The 20,494-nt window shown below is 38.7% G+C and overlaps 1 protein-coding gene across 6 annotated transcripts in view; it reads left to right on the top strand.

Annotated features, from left to right (window-relative positions):
• The window catches only part of birc6 (baculoviral IAP repeat containing 6), an 81,481-nt gene that overhangs the window by 48,040 nt on the left and 12,947 nt on the right, over positions 1–20,494 (top strand). For all 6 annotated transcript variants that reach the window (XM_026355079.1, XM_026355081.1, XM_026355083.1 and 3 more), the window contains exons 63-68: positions 1,109–1,273; positions 1,526–1,697; positions 16,487–16,709; positions 17,134–17,279; positions 18,412–18,522; positions 19,118–19,335. In XM_026355079.1, coding sequence (XP_026210864.1) covers positions 1,109–1,273; positions 1,526–1,697; positions 16,487–16,709; positions 17,134–17,279; positions 18,412–18,522; positions 19,118–19,335 — 1,035 coding nt within the window. The remainder of the gene's footprint in view (positions 1–1,108; positions 1,274–1,525; positions 1,698–16,486; positions 16,710–17,133; positions 17,280–18,411; positions 18,523–19,117; positions 19,336–20,494) is intronic.

Genomic DNA, 20,494 nt, shown 5'->3' on the forward strand with positions numbered 1-20,494 from the left:
GCCATCCTGAGTCAGTTGGATGTCTGCTGCTGTTTCAAGAGGAAGTTCAGGTGCATTGTGACTTTGCTCGGTTTGAAAGAACTCCACAAACTCGGATGGCTTTCGCTTGTGTATTCGTTGCGGAAACAGAGGTCGAGTGGAGTTTGTCAGATTGATTAGTTCCTCAGTCACCGCATCTCCATATTTGCTGTTCATGTAGTCTAGTATAGGCTGCTTTATTGTCTTTGTTAGGTCTGTCATTCTACTTTGCCTGTAGGATGTTGTTATTATTAAATAACCGAAGAACAGGCTTCACACATGAGATGGTAATGTTGTCCTCAGCAGAAAATGCATCAGTGAAAATGGCTTCAACCACTTTTGACCCGCAGTCTGTTATCACACACACCTTTATGTTCTCACATCTACAGAAGAGAACTTAAGACCAGTTTCTTACAGAAACACATTTTATGACAACTTAATGCAGAAAACCATGAAATTCCCAAAGGTTCACAAAGTTTTTCTTGCCAATGTAGCTCCAGTTTCAATAGATTACACACTACTTGTATCCATTCTTTATACCCCAGATGACAATAGAAACAGTCTCACAGCTAAGAGTTTCATAGCGCATGGTCGCGGGCAGCGCAGGCATGGAAGTTAAAGACAATATTTTCTAAATCAAGTCTCCTCATGAACTGAGAATATATAGTACATCAGTCTTTAGCGGAAAGTTTACAAGTGCAACGGTTGCATTAAGGTGAATTTTCTAGGATTTTATGTAGGGCTCATCCTGTGCACAGCATTTTTTTCATTGCTTTCACATCTTGGAATCAGTGTGCAACAGCTACCAGTTATCTGTGCAGAAAAGCATTTAGCTCAAACCTTCAATAGGCACGGAATAATTGGATTGAGGTTGATCGGGTTGGTCATTATGGGGAGTTTTTAATACTTCTAACTACTGAAGAAGTTAAAAGTAAGGTAGCAGATATTAGGTTGACAGTCCTGTCTGTGGATTCAACCTCACCCCATACTCAACCCCCAACATCCTTCATCATCTCATCGGATGATTAAATGATATAAAATATCATGCGTATTTTAATCCTGTACAACATTTCTGTGTCTATGTTGACAGCCACAGATATCTAGTTGCCACGGTGGGGGGACTAGTGAGGAGCAGCAGCTGTACTGGGCTAAGGGAACTGGTTTTGGTACTGGATCCACAGCCTCAGGCTGGGATGTTGAGCAGGCCCTCACCAAACAACGGCTAGAAGAGGAACATGTCACATGTCTACTGCAGGTAAGTCAAAGGTTAATACGTCACACACGTTATCTTGTATTAGAATTATTATATTTTTTTTTTTATGTACACATATACACACTTGTATTTCTTTATGTATTTGTACTTTCCCCAAGGGGATCAATAAAGTGCTTAATTATTATTATTTATTTTGCTCTGGTGCCCCGAAATAAGCCTCTGACGCAGTGTTTTAGTTTGAGTTAAGTTTTTATTTTGTAACTTGTTTTGAATCTGCACTGTTTTGTTCATCAGGTCTTAGCAAGCTACATAAACCCAGCAGGGTCAAGCAGCTGCCACAGTGCTGATGCTTCTTCAGCAGACAGCAGAGCCCACAACATTTCAGCTCTGCCAACAGTGCTGCAAGAGCTCCTGAGCCAGTCCTGCCTCATCCCTGCCATGTCCTCCTACCTGCGCAATGACTCTGGTAGGTTACCTGTTCTTTAAAATGACAAGGATATTATAAAATTGGATGTTGGTGTCAGTCTGAATTGCTATTTTTATTTTAACAAGATCATTAAGTGAACTGCTTCAGATGGAACAGCGAGCTACTTTAATTGGCATTTGATCTCTGCTTGAACTGTTAAAATGTTAAATTGTTTAAACAAAAACATAAACGTAACAATTCATAAATGCATTGCATTGTTGGAAATTTTCCCACACACCATGCACCCCTTTTTTTTTTTTCTTTTTAACATGCACATACAGTGAGATTTGGGATGAAGGTTATGGTTTTGTTTTTACACTGATTTATTCATTATTCAATTTGCGTGATTTCAGATAAAGTAATCACACACAGAAGAACCAAGAACATGCTTGCCCTGAGACAAGGGAACTCGATTATTAGATGTAAAAAGTAAAACTTCAAATACTTAATCTAAGTGCGTAATGAAAATCCCACAAAGTAACTGAAACTATGTGGCATGTGTTATACTGTAATGTCTGTAGCTTTCCAATAGTAAATGTACTACAGCACCATGGCTGATGTAATGTCACATCATGCACCATCAAGTATTTTAAAAGACAGTACTTTGAAATAGACATGGTTTTATGATTTGCAGCATCAGCACTGCTTTCAAGATTAGGAAAGGGGAGAGTACCTCTTCATCCTGCAGTTACTTAAAGTTTACAAGTTGTGTATATATATATATATATATATATATATATATAGTAAATGGTTTTAACAATTACGTTGTGATGATATACAACAGACAAAACAACACATAATCGGTGGCTTTATTGCATTCAAACTCCTTTTTAACTGCAGCTTATTTACCTAAAAGATCCTTAGTCCACTCTGTGGTTGGGTTACTCAACAAAACCACTTTGTTTGTGGTTAAGGTTATTGAATGCTCATTATTTTGAACGTTTAGCTAGTGTGAGATCAAATATTTAACAGTGTTGTTAGTAATGTGCTGTTGAATTTCCTGGCTTTTTTTAAAATATATATTATGCTCTGCTTCCCATAAAATGGTTTAAGTCAGAGATATGTAACATTGTTTGTTCATTAATTCATTTAAAACACCAGTGTACGTCAGCACAGTGAAGCATGTGAAGATGTGTATCCACATCTAGCTCTTTAGTCTTGAAAATGTTATGGGATACAGGGAACATATATGGCTAATTTGTACATCAGCACCTTTAACTAAGCATTCTTTCTGTAGGCTGGGTTCACTAGTTTATACAGTAGACCAACCATCACACTGAAAAAAACATTTTCAATTGTTCTACTATATAGCTCATCAATTTGATCCTCTAATGTCTTATATTTCTGCAAGTTGTAAATTCACTTTTGATGAACATTTTACTGCAATAAAAAGGCCACGCCTAAGATTAAAACATCTACACTGGACTAATGTCTAAACACAGCTGTACAAAACAACACATGAAAGCAGCTCAAGACATACACAAATCACCACATGATGCGACAGTGAATTTTAGGCAAATTTCTTCTGATATTGGCAGAAATGCTAATGCTATTTTTAGTTTTTTGAGGCCACTGGTAGGGAGGCTTATCATTTAAGGTGGTTAACTTCCCACTCCTGTGTAAAGTCTGGAACAGCACTGCATTATTAAACTGGAAATTTTTACATTGCAAACTATCAATATGCACAAGCAACAAATTGCATTTAAGATTAGAATGTTCAATGTTGAACTTGAATTACAGGCCGTCATGAGGAAACTTAGTTGCCTATATTACAGCTGATGTTTTACTTTAGGAGTAGCTACAGGCGAGTGCTCTCTGAACACAGACATAATATTAAACCATACAGATCTAGGTCGTTTCTGTTTTTGACACCATTATGCGGTACCTGTTAATTTTAGTTGTTTGAGCTAAATGTTAAACAATCTCTAAACTATACTGTGTGTTAATGCAGTCAAGTTGATTATATAGTTGATTTCATGTTGTTCAGTTTCAGGTGGTAGACATTGTAGCAGATTGAAAGCCTGTGTAGAAGCTAATGATTTATCCAGTGCAGTCCTGGTATGACATGTCTTTACACTGCCGTCTTGTAGACCATTCACCAGTAAGGGCAAATTAACTTTATAGAAGTGATTCACTGATGAAATACTAATTCAGTCATTAGATTTTGTTTGCTTGCCTTGTTCCTCACTTGTAAGTCGAGTTGGATAAAAGTGTCTGCTAAATGACTAAATGTCAATGTAAATTAACCGGTGGTGCAGACAGTTTCTATTCCCAGCAGTTAATTTTTTTTGACCAGGTTGGTTTTTGTCTTGAGTTTGAATATAAACAACTTCAGGCAAAACGAGACATAAGGATTTGCTTTGAGTGTTTGTGTTGTTTCGCATATCAGCCCTGAGCTAGTTACAACTGAGTGTGTTCCACCTTTTTGCATAATGCTGGTGGTTGTTTATAGGAGTATCTGTGTGCTAATTCATCCCTGGTCTCATTAAATAACAGCCGATAAAAGGCATTGTGAGTATTGTTATTGCTCCTCATTATGTGCTAAATGCCTCAGACACACAAGTTTAAGTGTGTGTGTGTGTGTGTGTGTGTGTATGCGTACATTCATGTAAAATATACTGCTGGATATTAATTCCAGTTGAGGCAATTATAGCCTAGTAGTAGTCTGTAGTATTAAACATGGCCTCACACAACCTGAGCATTGGCTGAAGTCTGTCAATGATGATTTTGTTGTAGAAGAGTAAAAAGAAATATACAAGCAGTAGGATAGGGATTGAAAGCCGTAGAAAGCAGTGGCTACATGATAATACTGAAATTGACAACATGTTGGCAGTGTTAAAAGGTTCATTTTTAGATGATCCTGCTCACTACTGAAAACTAATACTCAATCTAATCTAGAAGGGGTGAAAGGTGTTCTCCTCCAGCCCAAGTTGGGTGCAGATGCAGGACCAAAAAAATAGAATCAAAGAGAAAGGAGAGAGATTGTCTGCACATTTAAATAAGCGCCCAAAAATGTTTTTACAGTGGGTCAGTCTACATCGTCTTCATCAGACAAATATTCATTTGAAACAGACACAAGATATATAGATGAGGTGACAACCCCACCTACAGTACACTTAAGAGAATCATATGATGTGAAAAATAATATGAAGGCAAATAATATTAACAGTGTAGTTCATTTCCACAATCTCTTATAAAACATGTAATAAATAAAAATATCAGATATCAAATATCAGTTAAAATAATAAATAGATTAGATCAAAATAAGTTTGTTCACATATGTGCCTTAGACAACATTTTACAATTTTACATTTTCAACAATACATAACAACATAATCAACAATCAACTTCCAGTCAGTAACAAAAAAATTAATTAATAGATTAGAATAGTAAAAGAAAATAACTTCAGCTTCAGGCTTTGTAAACATGTTTCAAGCTAATATGGCCAAAATGCCCTTCACAACTTTAGTGGGACTTCCTCAGCATCCACTGTCTCTGTCTGCAGGTACAACTGTACCTCAGGAGCTATGGCCTGGTCCTGTTGCAGAGGAGGTCCTGCAGCTATGTCTGTGATGACCTTGAAATAGCTACACAGGCCCTTCTACTTTTTTGTCTTTGGAGCAGCAGCTGTACTGTTCCTTTGTAACGTAAACAGACATTAATGCTGTCTCAATCGGGCTTTCTCCTTGGAGGAAACAATTGCGGTTGTGGTATTAAATGTTCAAATTATTTTGTCAACACATGAATCCACTTAACTATTATTATTACCATTTATTTGTATTATTATTACCATGGCAGTCATCACACTCTTGATCTCAGCTCAGTCTGTCTTCAGTAGTTCCTCGGTTATCTTCACTGACATATTTAAGCTTGAACCTTGAGTCCAGTGCAGAGGCCATGTCAATTAACTCCTTGTGTCGCTGAGTCTCTGCATCTGTTATTGATATAGTCTAAAATCTTCCTTTTGATGCTTTTGGCAAGGTCTGTGTTGTCCTCCTGCACTTCCAATATTTAAATGCTAAAAAGGTAAGGCGTTGGTTTCAGAAAAGATACACTGATACATTTCTCTCCACTAACTGTGTCAGTGAATTCAGCAAGAAGGCTACCTCCAGTACATCAATGTCCTGCCAAGAGAGAGTGAGATGTCTGAATTTTTGGTCGCTAGAAAGAACCTGGGCAATGGCTTTATGCAGTTCAGGGACTATGTCTATCATGGCCTGCCTTGATCCATATCTGGTTGGGCATTCTGTTTTAAGGGAGTGTCCAGGTAGCTTCAGCTGCCTCTGTGCCTTTGCAAGTTCCCTCCTTTTTTTCCAACTATAGGAAGAGCTGCCGACAAACTAGTTCAAGTGATAGTATTAACAATAATAATGATAAAAAAGGTTAACATAAGAGAGACAGTCACACAGAAATTTGAATAATTTCTGGCCTATATTTCTAGTGTCATTATTGCTGTTTTTAAAATCACATACAATTAAATCACCACATTACCAATAATATGTATGAAGGATTCCTACTAACCTATGGCCAAGAGGAGACATTTTGTATTCAAATTGAAATCAGTTTCAATTGAATACAAGTTTTGTAGTGTATTACTAAGCAAATGTATGGCTCACTTGTGCGGCTAGACCATAGGTCTGTTGTGTTGCCAATTTTCATATAAAGCAGGTGGAACTCTTGTCCAGATTATTTACCATTTTGTTAATCCTTTGTTCTTAACTGTGCTAATGGGACACATGCCTTTGGCTAAGAAGTGTGTAATGGCATCTGTTATTTTTTTGGTGCCTTTCCGAGCTGGATGGATATAGAGTTGCACTGAGAGTGGCTTTAATTGAAGAACTGTGTAGCGGAGGACCTTGTCGGGGTTGTTCATTGCTCTTTCTGTTTCTTTTTTAGTAGTTGGCCATATAACAGTCTGTGTTTAAATTTTAGATGGTTAAAAAGATTTGTGGTGTTACCAAGCGATGCTAACACTACTGCGTGGCAAATCTTGCACATATGTTTTTGATCCACTCCTGCTTCTTTGAATCCAAAGTGTTTCCAAACAGAATAGCTTCTTCCTCTTCTGTTGACAGCAATGGCTGGGAGAGTTTGTGCTTTGGGGCATAAGTGCGCATGTGCGTCATAAGCAGAAGAATAATCTTTTTTTTTTTTTTTTTCCTTCTCAATTTCATAGTTTTTGTGATCTTTGAGACCCGAAATCAAAATAAAAATTTGTTTAATTGCACAGCCCTAGGGTCTACATTTGCTTAATAACACTCACATTTAGCAGGAGCTTTAATATTAATTTCAATCCATAATACTACAATGCGCATGAGAAATACAAAATATATTGAAACACCACAGGAGACACAAACAAGACAGCCAATGAAAAACCCCATTGGTATACAGCAGGGGTTTTCAGCTGATTGTCTCCTGGAGAGTGCTGCTGTTGGGTGTGAGGATAGGCTTGAAATCAGGTTATTTCAAGCCTTCTTTTTGTTTGTATATGTAAAAGTACACTGGACACATTTATCACATCTCTAGTAACCCGCTGTTTTTGACGTGGCCCTGGTTTCATTCATCCATTACCTCCCATATCCTCCTATAGAAAAATGTGCCAACTGCCTCTTGAATGAGTCATCATCCCTGCAAATTCTGGCAAGCTCTTACAAAAGGACGAGTGTCTCCTCTCAGTATTGTGTTTCTGTTTTTCAGGGAAGCACAATTTACCATCTTTCCAATATAGTTTGTGTCACAATCCATAATAAATTTGAGATACTGTGGGTTGAAACATTGACATTATGGTCTTGAGGGTTTGAGGGAGTGGACAAAGCTGTCCTTTATCTTCTAAGAATTCAATCTAAACTTGAAACCATAGAGACCTTTTTTTGTATGGTCGAAATTTACTACTGTTAAGTTACAGTGAGTAATCGGGCATTGTCTTATTTTTTTTGCTAACTTCATGTCTCCAACTCTGCTTTTCTCCTTATATACACCACCCTATGTTACAAACTCTTTGCCAACATGTCGTAACGCAGTTTTAGACTTATTGTGGTTGTGAACAGAGGAAGTTTTAATATTACATGCTGCAGATTGTGTCCAGTTTTTTCATTTTCATTTCATTTTTAATGTTTTGCCAGTGTGGTAAGACAATGATGCTTGAGACAGAAATTGAATATATACAATTTGATACACATTTTGCCCACATCAAGAATTTCCCCTATCTCAAGACATATTACTGGAGTCAGTACAAGCTCAAAGTCAAGCAAGACACTGCACCACCTTCATTCTTTACAATTATTTCCTTGTGTCTTTGTGAATTTGCAATTTATCACCACTCATGGAAATGATTGATTCTGTTACCACATACCTATGCTGAATTCACACAGGTATTTAACCTACAATACAATAATAACTATGTATTATTGGGGTCTGTGTTGTTTCATGTCCTGTTAAGACAATGAAATTAAATTTACGAAGTCAGTTGGAGGGACAGATTTGTTGCTCCGTCTCAAATAAGATCTCATCAAAGCTCATTAGATGCTGAATCGCAGCTCAGTGCTAATACTCAAGGCAGGATTTTACCATTCTCCAGGTGGCACCTGTTTCATCTTTAGTTCAGATGATTTCAAAATAAACCATGGAAATGCAATATTCCATAACAAAGTAATCCACTAGGAATGTGCTCTTGCATGTAAGTCATTAACCAACAAATACCTTGTCAGATGGCATCATGTTGCATTGCAGAAAAAGTTGAACCAGAGTCAACTTTTTTGATGCACGATGCACTGTTGTTGTTGTTGTTTTTGTTGTTGTTGTTGTTGTTGTTGTTGTTGTTGTTGTTGTAAATTACCCCAAAACCCCTTCTTGTTAATTGCAGCCCTTCCTTTTCCATGACTGATTTACACAAGAGCATACTGCTGCACTATGCCACTGATTGTGCCAGTAGGCATGTAGCAAATAGTGGTAATGTAGCATACTCTGTGTATGTGTTTTTTGGAGTTTTTGGAAACATTTAATTACATGTTGCCCATGGTAAACACACTTGCCTATAATGATTCAGAACCTTTTCACATACACTTCTGAGGAATTTCTAAAATGTACTGTTCTGCATTTTTAATATAAGGAGTTTGCTGATTGAGACTGGGGTTCTGGCCTATTTCCAGCAGGGGTCCTTAGGCAAGACCTCCTTACGCTTAGCCTGCCTACCCTTGTTCCTCACTTGTGAGTCGCTCCAGATAAAAGCGTCTGCTAAATGTAAATGTAAATGCTAGGCTAGGCTGAAATAAATTCAAATAAATGTAGAGAATCTTTCAAACCTCCTACTGTAATCATCATATGCTAAAGGTGGGCAGAGAGGAATTAGTAGAAGAGAGGCTGTTTTATGTTCTAGAAGGGTTTTTTTGTTTATTTATTTTGTTTTTAATTTGGGGGGGTTAAAAATTCATCCTCACAGTTGTGTTAATGTCATTGTAGTTATGCTTTTAAATAGAAAATATTTTGTTGTCAACAATTATTATTTGTGTTGGTGCATTTTAGACCCTAATTTCTATGAAAGACAGGAGGCCTAAAGCATTAAATTTGATTTCCATATTGTCTTCACAGCAGCTTCCCGCCAGTGTTCTCAGGAATGTAACAATTTAAAGTCCAACAAGCTTAACATTAAAAATACAAAACTGTCTTGTTTGACTCATCTTTCCAAATCCAGCAGTCTAAGAAAATGAGGTTGAGGGGTAGTTGGTATTTGTTATCAGCCCATAGGTGTGTTGGTCCTGGCTGGGGGGACTTGCTAGTATTCATTTGTCTTTGTTAACCCTGATTCCAGTACTGCCCTGCTCCTGCCATGTCCTCCAGCCCTTTGTTATCTCCCTGGTGTATAACTGTGACTTGACAATATGGCTTCTTTGTCTTCAACCTTAGACAGTCTGTCCAGTTTCCTCCTCCTGTCGCTGGGGAAGATGTTCATGTCAGAGTCCTTTCCCAAAAATGTGTCACTTTCTAATTAACCACAGCAGCTCACTTCAGTCTGTCTTGGAGAAGTTGCATCTAATTGCTGATTTCCTTCATCTTTTACTTTGGCACTTCACAGTGTGGTATAGATGTAAACAAAAACAATTACAAAGAGGTTAAGGAATGTGCCAATGATGCCTAACATTGCCAAGATGGACTCCTCCTGCTCCTCCTTGACCTCCAGTGCTCGCATGTCTTCAAGTGTGATGATTGTGGTGCCCATGATACAGTTGCTCGTCTAAATTGGCAAGGAGACACTTAGCTGAAATTAAAAGGAAATTATGGAGATAATTTCAGAAGTAGTTAAACAAAATAGAAAGCCACAACAATATGGAATAACATCTTGCTCTTAAGGCTTAGCAGTGCTTCTTGTGTTCTTTATCCAGGCTAATCTACCAGTTCTTGAATAAGAACCCAGTACCGAACAGCTCTGGGTTCTCACAGCCCTTCGAACATAATCCTCCCAAGCAGAAAGAAATCAAGTATGAATCCAACAAAACAATGCCACAGCTAACACAAAGCATAGTGAAGTTAGTCACCAATGTTTATGACCCGTCACAGCTCAAAGCCAAGGTCCTCAATAAGAACAAGCTTGACAGCAGCACTTTCTCATTCTCATCATTGCATTATCTGCCATGAAACCTCTAAATTACGAGCACTAACTCTCAATGGCATTCTCCCATGCCAAAAAAGACTTGATTTAATGATGTCATTTGCCATCCCCTTACATTCACCTATCTCTTTTCTAATGCGATTAATAATTAACCACTCCAGAGAATTGTAATTGGTTGTTCTAACAACTGCTATGTAACATAACTAATTTGCAATTCTGTCTAGTATGGAGGACATAAGAACTAGGAGCGCTTGACAGTGTCGTCTCTTAGAGAAATATGTGCGCAAAAAGCTAAACACGATCATTCTAGGCTCATACTTCACAAATGTTATACCAACATACACTATGGCTTTCCTTAAAATGAAAATCAAGAAATAAGGAATATACAGGTAAGTAAAAATGATTGGGTAAAAAGAAAGTGGCTTACCCTAAAGCATCTAAGGTGTAAGGCAGCATCATCCGGCATGTTTTGTGGATCCTCACTGAAAAAAATCATGGCTTTAGGGGCATGTTACATGTGGATCCCTGGGGGAGAAGATGGGAGAGGCTGATTGTGTAGCCACAGTTCCTTTTCCTGTGAGCGACAGACGAAGTGACAGAGAGAGGAATAGAAGGCATTTGTGTTCAGCGATGTTTCCAGTGAAAACCTCCTTATGTTGCTGCTTCTGTCCTCTAGTCTGTAGCGCCACCAGTAGGATTCAACAACCCATCTACCCCCCAACTTCCCTCTTGATTAAGTTGGCCCCTCTACCAGTCTTTGCAGTCAGTTTTTATCAGCAGGTTTGCATTGCTGCTGCTAATATGTTAGCAGCCTCTGTGTAGGGGGCAAGGAGTAATCCTCTCCCCATTTGCCCTCTCCCACCTTCCCACCTTTCTTCTCATCCTACTCGTCTGCCCCTTTGCTAAAGTTTCCTGTCACTGCTTTGCCTTAACTCGTCCTCACACAAATCCCCCACCTCCCTGGCTTATCAATAAATCTACACAGCACCTTGTTTTGTAGTGCCCCCCAATGCTTGCTTCAGGACCCGCTGGGGAACAGTGCAATTAGTGCCTTTCAGAAAAGCCTGTTGACCATTGCTGAAGCCCCCATGCCAATGCATGCATATGTCTGTGGCATCAGCTGAGTCTCTGTGACATCCAGCCTCCGATGATTTAGGGTAAGAACAGGCAGGTTCCTGAATTAGCCGCCTCTGGCAGGTGGTACTCCAGAAAAGCAGAAAAAGCTGTAAAATTCCATTGAACAGACGTCTGTAGAGAAGCAAAGGTAACCAGAGCGCCAGACAGTCACTATGGAAATTTGGATGTGCACCTACCACCAGTGACAGCAGTGTTAACGGTCTCCAACACCAGTTCGTCACCATGGGAGGACTGTGCATTGCATAACCAAGCAGAATGATGGCAAGAGAGGGACGACAGATTCTGACGGCTGTGGCAACGAAGGAGAAGGAGCATGAGAATGAGGGATAGAAAGAGTCGGGGAGGAATGAAGGAAAAAAAGCAGGAGGGAGGGGGAAATGACATCGCTTACACTTACTGTCTCCTCCTCTCCGACTGCTGTGGGGGCTGGTTGAGTGCACGCACACACACATAAATCTACCATCTAAATAACACAAAACAAAAAGGAGGGGAAAATAACAAAAGGAAAAAATCACCCCCCACGCTCGTGCCATGCTCTGCTTTGACTTCACTTGCTGCTATTCTGGCAGATCTGTGCAAAGGGGAGGAGTGGAGGAATAGGAGGGGGTAACAATAGGAGGCGGCGGGGAAATAAAGGATGGTTGAGGCTGGATGGAGGACAAAGGGGAAGGCAGTGGAAAGATGTGAAGTCTTTGCAGTTAGATATTTATCTTCAAAGCCTTTGATAAAAAGACACCATTTCTTCAAACTGTCTTTGCTGCCTTTCATTCTCATTTCTTTATGTCTTCATCTTGTTGGTGTTTCTGTTCAGGTGGGCTGTAAACATGCACTGCTGCCTGGAAGCCAAGAATAATCTAATAATAATAATAATAATAATAATAATAATAATAATAATAATAACCTAAATCTAAATTCATAAAAAAGATTTTTTTCTACTTCAAATAGTTGCTTCATTTCAGTTTTTTTATGGTTGATTAACTGACAGTCAGTTCTGTATAAAAATTCACACAAATAACATTATTATATATATTTTCGCATAAAATATACACTGAATTTCAAATGAATGGCTGAATTATTGTGAAATATGCCACAGTACCGTATATTTGCTGCTTCAACTAACATTGTTACTTTTTCACTCCTAGTATTCTAATGCTTTGTTGTACTGTGCTGGCTCCACACCTGTGAAGTATGGGTGGTCTGTCAATGCAGTAATTAAATTATTAAATACAGAAATATATTGAATAAACAGTGACTGCTTGATTTCAGGACTGGTTATTAGATGGTTGCATCCATGGTTGAGCTGGTTTCATCAACCCTGCTTGGTCCTCCTTTCAATATGTCTAGGCAGATCAATAATTTATAGTTTTGTTGTTGCAGCTATTTTGACCTCAGGGATAATAGAGCATTGTAGCTAAACTGTGGGAGGCCAGTAAAACCACAATGCTGTAACAATGTTCTTTCCTTCACATATACTAATTCTACTTACCCCATCACTGACCCATAGGAGCCTACAGTAAATGCAGGTCAAGAATCATCTGATCACAGGCTACTTCTGGTAGACAAGAGAATATAATGTAACATGTGCTTTATCCAAGATAAATTAAACAAGCCTAATCAATTTAAAAGATATTAAATTAATTCAGCTCCTGCAACACTCCACCCGTTTTTTTATGTCGAGTGGTGGTCAAGGGCACAAATATCTGAAGTGCATTTTTACTTATGTTCATAGTGAATTGTGAGAGTGGAAATGAAGCTTGTTCATGTGTAACCAGTTCTAAAATAATTGAAATTTATAAAATTATGTTATTAGCCAACACTGATATGTGTATCTTTATAAATCAGTATGTACATTCTGAATTTCAGAGTTCTAGCACCTGGATTCAATGAAACCAGTGGCAGTTGTGGATCAAACATCTTGACTTTAACAAACACTCTTGCTTTTCCTAAGAAGAATATCCTGGAATGAATTATACTACAAAGGGGAAGAACCTCAGAAAATAAACTTGCACAAAACTTACAATGTAATCTCAGCGTTAGACACAGTTAGGCAAACTGTCTAAAATGTAGAATATGTTCTATGGCTACTTATTCTGCAATGCAATGCTTAGTCAGGTGGGGGTGCAATTAGAGTACAACGCAAAAATTGTGATAAGTAACCATTTACAGGGCTGACTTTATTTCTTAGGTCTTGTGTTTTCTTACTTATTGTAATGCAGCTACGATGTGCACACAGTGTATGTCAACATAAAACTAAGTTACTTAAGTTACCTAAGAATCTTGGTTAATAATGGCGTTCTTTGTGCACAAAAACTCAGCCACTGTTCCTTATGTACTATGAAATGACACAGAGCTTCAGGCAACTTTTTCTGGTTGTTCCACATGGTCTTGCTTTGATGCACATCATCTACAGTGTCCACTGAGGCAGACTGTGTGTTGGCAGAGACATGTTGGAGTTTTGCTATTTCAGTTACTCTTTCCCCTATTCAATTGCCCTAAAGGGCTGAGGAAGACCTGACACTGTCCAACCATGAGCTTGAGTCAGAGCATGAGCCACCCACACGCAGTGTGACCTGCATGTTTCTTCTCTTTGGGAATCCGACAGAGACCTGTCACTTACAGCAGCAACCAACCCACACACCAGCTCTCCTGTCTTAAACCATGAGTTTAGGCCATTTAATGTTAACAAGCTTTGTATTTTTATTGAGATATACAGTTCATTGGGTGAGTGTGTAGAGCGTGTGTATTTTAAGAAGACCAATGGGTGTCACATCCTGTTGTCTTTGTGGGTTTGTTAGACATTAACACACTGCTATAGAGGTCACAACAAAATGGAATGATGTATGTTTATAGATGGGGAATATAGATACTCTGCAATAGGCTGTTCTTTTAAAGCTGCATAAATGGCTACAAAATAGTAGCCTGGTTACCCATCTGCTAGAAATGGAGCAACACTGGCATTTTTTAGGTCCAATCCTTTTGACCACCTTATAAAACCCCAATATTGATTCCACTTTTGGGTTTGTTGTGGTCATCCCCCAACCACTGGAAATAAAACATATGTTTAACTAGACTAGACTGTACTATAACACTTTTTTCGCTGGTTGGTGAAAATGGTAGGCAAAGGAACCCTTATCGACTCAAAGCCAAAAACTATCTGAGCCTCATTTAGTACTTTGCATCCACAGTTCTTAATCTGGCAGCCTGTACTTATCTCTTGTCCTTGTCTGGTGAGCTGCTCACAGACACATATAGAGTGTTGCTCAACAGAATGGGTGGATGGCCATTTGCTTCAGCCAGTTAGAATGAGTGGAAAGAGGAGAGAGAAAAGAACATCAAGCAGCAGACAAACATTGGGCAGTTTGGTAGGGACAGTAACTGCACACTAGAAACATACAGCTCTGAGACCAATTAAGTAATTTTTGAGGCAGCTGAGTTTACTTGGCTCTTTCTGTTAACTTAGTAGTACTCTGTTTTAAGGTTAGGTTAGGTAAAATTTTGTTGTGCATCTATCTAGAAAATCAAGATCTAGAACATAGTGTACATCTACAGTATGTCAGTGGTTGTTTATGTTTCCTGATGATTCAGACTGGATTTAAATGCAACTTCCTGACACATTATTTTGGTGAGACAATTGATTTCACATGAGGTAAGGCTACATGAGCAACAGGGGAGCCATTTAAAGTAGCACTTTTATTTCAAACAGCCCTCACATATACCCCTCAGTAATTCATTGCAAGCGCTACTGTTCAGGTCTTCAGGTCCCTGTTAATCAACCTGAGCATCCAACACAGCTACACACAGCACCCATCTCAGAACAGACCCCAGGCCTTAAATCAAAAAGAGGTGGAGGCTTTCTGTTTGTAGCACTGTGATGACTGCAGGTCAGCAATACCAAGATAGTCATAGCTGTGATGAATGTCTGGCTTCTTTATGCTACTGCTTGTCCTGTGGCTGAGAAGAGAATCAGATTCTTCCCCTTACTCTTGGTGCTACACCAGAGTTCTAGCTTCCACTTCCTATTATACAAATTGTATACCAGAATAATAAGTCAGTTATCACAGCAATTGCAGATGTAAATGCTACTCAATGATTTATATCATTAGGTAGAAAGGGAATAGCATTTTGTATGCAGTTGTGTTTTCCATAATTCCACATACGTTGTGCACGTATCTCAAACAAAAAAGTGTATATTGGATATAGTGGATATGTTGACTTTTTATTTTTTCTGATCAGTGGATCTGTTTGGAATTTATTAACCCAATGGGGGAAAACAGAAGTGACATTGGCGCAGAGCAGGATGAGGAGATCTTACTCACAACTATGCAGCTTAATTACCTAGCTATATCTTAAAGGGATTTGGATTTCATGCATTCAGGTGCCATTTAGAAACAAAGGTTAAAGTATTTGAAAGCAGATTAAAGCTCAGGGAGGTCAGTTTTTAGCGGACGCTGGGACAGTAGGGAGCTGAGAATTTTCAATATAAATGTAAAACAGTCTGGGAGCCACAAACAAGAGCTGCTCTATTTATTTTTGGGACTGACACTTGGATACACAAGCAAATGGATACACAAGAACTCAGACACATGCTAAAGAGCCCCACTCAGAAAATGCTATAGTTTCCATGGTCAGCCTGTTGATACTTATTTTAGTCTCAACAGGCCCTTGTATTTGATTGGCTTCTGTGTGTAGTTCTGATTGATGGAACTAAGCCTACTCTTCTGTAATACCACTTTCCAAAATGTTTCTTATTTTGTTTTAGTATTAAAACCGACAACCACTTTCTAACACGTATATCTACATTGCTCATATAAATTTGTTGTCATCAGGGTTTGCAAAGATTATTCCAAGAATGTAAATCTGTTTACTGTTCCACTGTTTTAACTTTAACTTTACTTTGTGGCAGCTCACTCTACCGGTATGTCACAGCAACTCCTTAATATTGAGTTGAAATGAATAAATTAAGGATATGAATTGAAATTCAATCAGTATATTGTCACCTCTGTTGTTTGAGCATCTAACACTTATTATAATTCTTGTTTTTCTGCAGTGCTGGATATGGCACGCCATGTGCCTTTGTATCGGGCGCTTCTGGAGCTGCTGAGGGCCATTTCCACCTGTGCAGCCCTGGTCCCTCTGCTGCTACCTCTGTCTGGAGACCCGGGACAGGATGAGGAAGAGGAGGATGAAGAACACCCTGAGGGCCAGACCTCTGTTGGGATGTTACTGGCCAAGATGAAGACATGTGTGGACACATACACTAATCGCCTCAGGTGAGATGGAGAAATCAACAGAATTGAATAGTGATTAATGTTGAAATACTTACATTAGTTTTTAGAGGGGAAAAAGTGGAAAAAGTTGTCTGTTCAGCTGTTCTCTTGGCCAGGTGCTGGTAGTCCTTAGTTCATTTGCAAGTACAAAGATAGAGTTCTAGAATTGATTAAAGTGGGCCACATCGATTCTGGTAAAACATGAAGAGGGCAAGAAAAAATGCAGCACTGTCGCCACATCTTCAGATCAATCACATCACTCAACCTTTGTGAATGTGTAATGTAATTGCTAAATAATGCTACAATGTCTTCTGGTGAAGAGATGATAAATTACTAAAATGTATCTTTTACATACAGAATTGGATTTCTGAATTTCAAGTTCAGTATTCATCCACTCTATGCTTTACTGTATATTTGTCTATGTCAGGTCAAAGAAAGACAAGAGTAAGGGTGTGGTGAAGACTGATACATCGGATCCAGAGCCTGAGGGTCTGACTCTACTTGTCCCTGACATTCAGAGGACAGCTGAGATAGTCTACGCTGCTACTACCAGCCTACGACAGGCCAACCAAGGTATGTACAACACACACGTAAGCTCTCTCCTTAGGGGAAGTTCAGAGAAGCAGAGTAAAAATTACAATTACCAGAAGTCAAAAACTCACATGATAGCACAAAATACAGAACAGAACAATAATGATAATAAATGTAGTCTTACTACCAAATATTGTTGCGTCAACTTAATTACATTTGCACATGTAAAATGAGTGGGATAATATGCATACTACAAAGGATAAGGACAAAAGGATAAAAATGAAAGAAGGAAACCCTTCAACTGTATCTGGCCATTAGTCACCCTAAGAAAGAAATGCCGTCAATAACATGTCTACCGCATGATGAAACATTACACCTCCCCTATTATCTTGTTTCTACACCATAAATAATATTAATTATCCACCACCAAGTTATTTCTTCCAGCTCCCTCCAGAGAATCTTTTTCCACATAAAACGACCATCTTATGCTCTACCTAAGTTGGCCATTAGATATGACGTAAGTGTGTATGTGAGGTAGAGAATATGGATAAAGATCAATGTCACATCTCATTAAGAAATGCATAAGATAAAGTCCTCCACAATTACATGTCATATGAAGGTGTACAGTATAGAGCTAGCAATATGAGGATGTATAATCATTTAATTATTAAGTGGCTTTAAGTAATATCTCTGAGAAAATCCCTGAAGAGCAAGCTAGTATTGATTTGAGGAAGCGACATATTTCTCTAAAGCACTGATGTACCTTAACTGTCTGTCTTAACCGAACAGTCCAAATTAATGATGATCTTAACTGTAGATTTGCTCTAATGTAAATTCTTCTTTAAATTTGGTAACCTGAGCTTGATCTTGAGAAATGCAAGTTAAATTAAAGCTACAGCATGTGCTTGTTTTCCAGCCCAAATTTACATCATGATTGTGTGCGTGGCTCTAAATTTGTTTGACTTTGACAAAGATCAGTGCACAGATTGCAGATAGTACAACGAAAACAACAACATAGTTTGCTAAGGTAACTTTTCTGATAAATAGCTTGGTGACATACTGGCCTCTCAGGTTTGCACAAGGGAAGATGTTCTTGTGCCATGGTTACATGCTGCTTTTTTTTTTCCGCTGCCAATAATTTTTCTTTCCACTCTTAACACCGCCACCTTAACAGAGAGGAAGCTGGTTGAGTCTTCAAGGAAGGTGTCCAGTCGGCCTAAGCCCCTTTCCATTCTACGCTCTCTAGAAGAAAAATATGTAGCTGCCATGAAGAAGCTGCAGTTTGGTGAGTATATGCAATCTTTGGTTGTGAGTGCATATACAAGTGCTCATTTACGTTATTTATTCTATTGGGTACAAGATTTACACTTACATTTAGTCATTTGGCAGACACTTTTATACAAAACTATACAGCTGCTATCCAGGGTACAAGACAGACCAGGCAACACTGTAATCCACCCATGCTCTTTAGACTTCCTCAAATACAAACACACACTTTACTGTTTCCCTCATCCTGCTCACCCTTTTTGTCCTGTCCATCCCTCTCCATTCAGCCATGTCATGATTAATTACACTCGTTTTGCTATGTAGCAATTCATTTTGTAAGCAGCTTGATGTTTGAGGTAATTGTAAGAGACTTAAGTGTAAACAGTGTTGTTTTAGTGTGCAGACAGAAGCTAGAGTATAACTCACTATAACAAGACAGTAGTCTAATTTTACCAGAATTACCACAGAGGTCAGAAGTCAATGCAAAGCTTAAAAATGTCTGTTGTTATTTAGAGTGTTTCCAGGCGTTAAATATATTACTGTGGTATGCCAAGGGGTGTATTTCTATACACAATATGATGGTGACAATCTGAACTTGTCTCCTCTTTCTCCAGACACCTTTGAAATGGTCTCAGAGGATGAGGATGGGAAGCTTATGTTTAAGGTCAACTACCACTACATGTCTCAGGTGAAGAACGCCAGTGATACAAATAGTGCAGCTCGATCCCGCCGCCTTGCCCAGGAGGCCGTCACCCTGTCCACCTCTCTGCCCTTGTCATCCTCTTCCAGTGTCTTTGTCCGCTGTGATGAAGAGAGACTCGACATCATGAAGGTAAAGTTCCACTTCCACTGCTTCTTAGTTGTGTTAGGCTTAATGCCAGTGCAGACTTTTAAGATCGTATGAAACCACACAACAACAATAATTAAAATGACAATGTCATAGATTGGTTTCTATGTGGATGTGATTAAAAGAAACTCATGTTTAATAACAGAGCAACACTGAACAAACACTTGTGTCTTCTGTAAGGTTGTTATGTACTGTGTTACTGCCTCTGGTGTTTTTACTATACAACTTGTCATCGATGGCTCCTACTCATTCCCCCAGTGACATTTAATAAATGCCTCTCACCCCACAAGTTAATTAATGGCTAAATGTCAACATCCTCACTAATTTAGCTCAGTTTTGGTAAAACAACATTCTAAATAAAGACAGCAGCTTACCAACAACAAAGTCTAGAATCACATTAGTGTAATCATGACATTTTTAAATAATGTGTTATTGGCTCTTTAAACAATGGTAGGTGCTCAAACATGGCAGCAACTGTAACTCTACATAATTTACTAGGATTAGGGTGGAAAAGCGAAGGAGCAGCATCAGCAGAAAGAGAATGTGGTTGGTGAGGTAGAAAACTCACAATCTGTAAGGATTCAGTACCCTTGTACCTCACTCTTGAATCCTTCTATTTCACTTTATTTATCCAACCCCATAACGCTGGGTTTTAGTATTAGAAAATATCTGCATTAGATGTACCTAACTTTTGTTTCAAGTGTTGGGTCTGAATATTCATGTCAAATTATACTTAATGTATGAGCAGGGTCCAGTGCCGTCAAAGAAATGGACAGCAGTAAAGCTGAACCATTTCATCTTGCACTACACTACTCAGACTTCGGCAAATCTTTGTTTTTTTGTGGAACAGTTTTGCCGTGATGGAGCTCCCCTGGGATTTTCACTCATTGGACCTTATTTAAAAAACGTCCAACGTTGTACAAGAAGATTGGTTCTCCAACGACCAGTTTAATAGTATTCATGATGTTCACCCATTTCTCATACTTACTTTAGAATAATTGTTGCACCTTCTATTTTACTGCTGCCTTAATTCCTGTAAGCCTGGTTTTATTAGCAAAGCTACGTCACACTAGGACTAAAATGACGTTAGCCTTTTTCCCATTAGACCAAATCCTTCCTTCATTAAGACTAAATATTGTATCAA

This window comes from Anabas testudineus, chromosome 15 (genome assembly GCF_900324465.2).
Source record: "Anabas testudineus chromosome 15, fAnaTes1.2, whole genome shotgun sequence".
Lineage (NCBI taxonomy): Eukaryota > Metazoa > Chordata > Actinopteri > Anabantiformes > Anabantidae > Anabas > Anabas testudineus.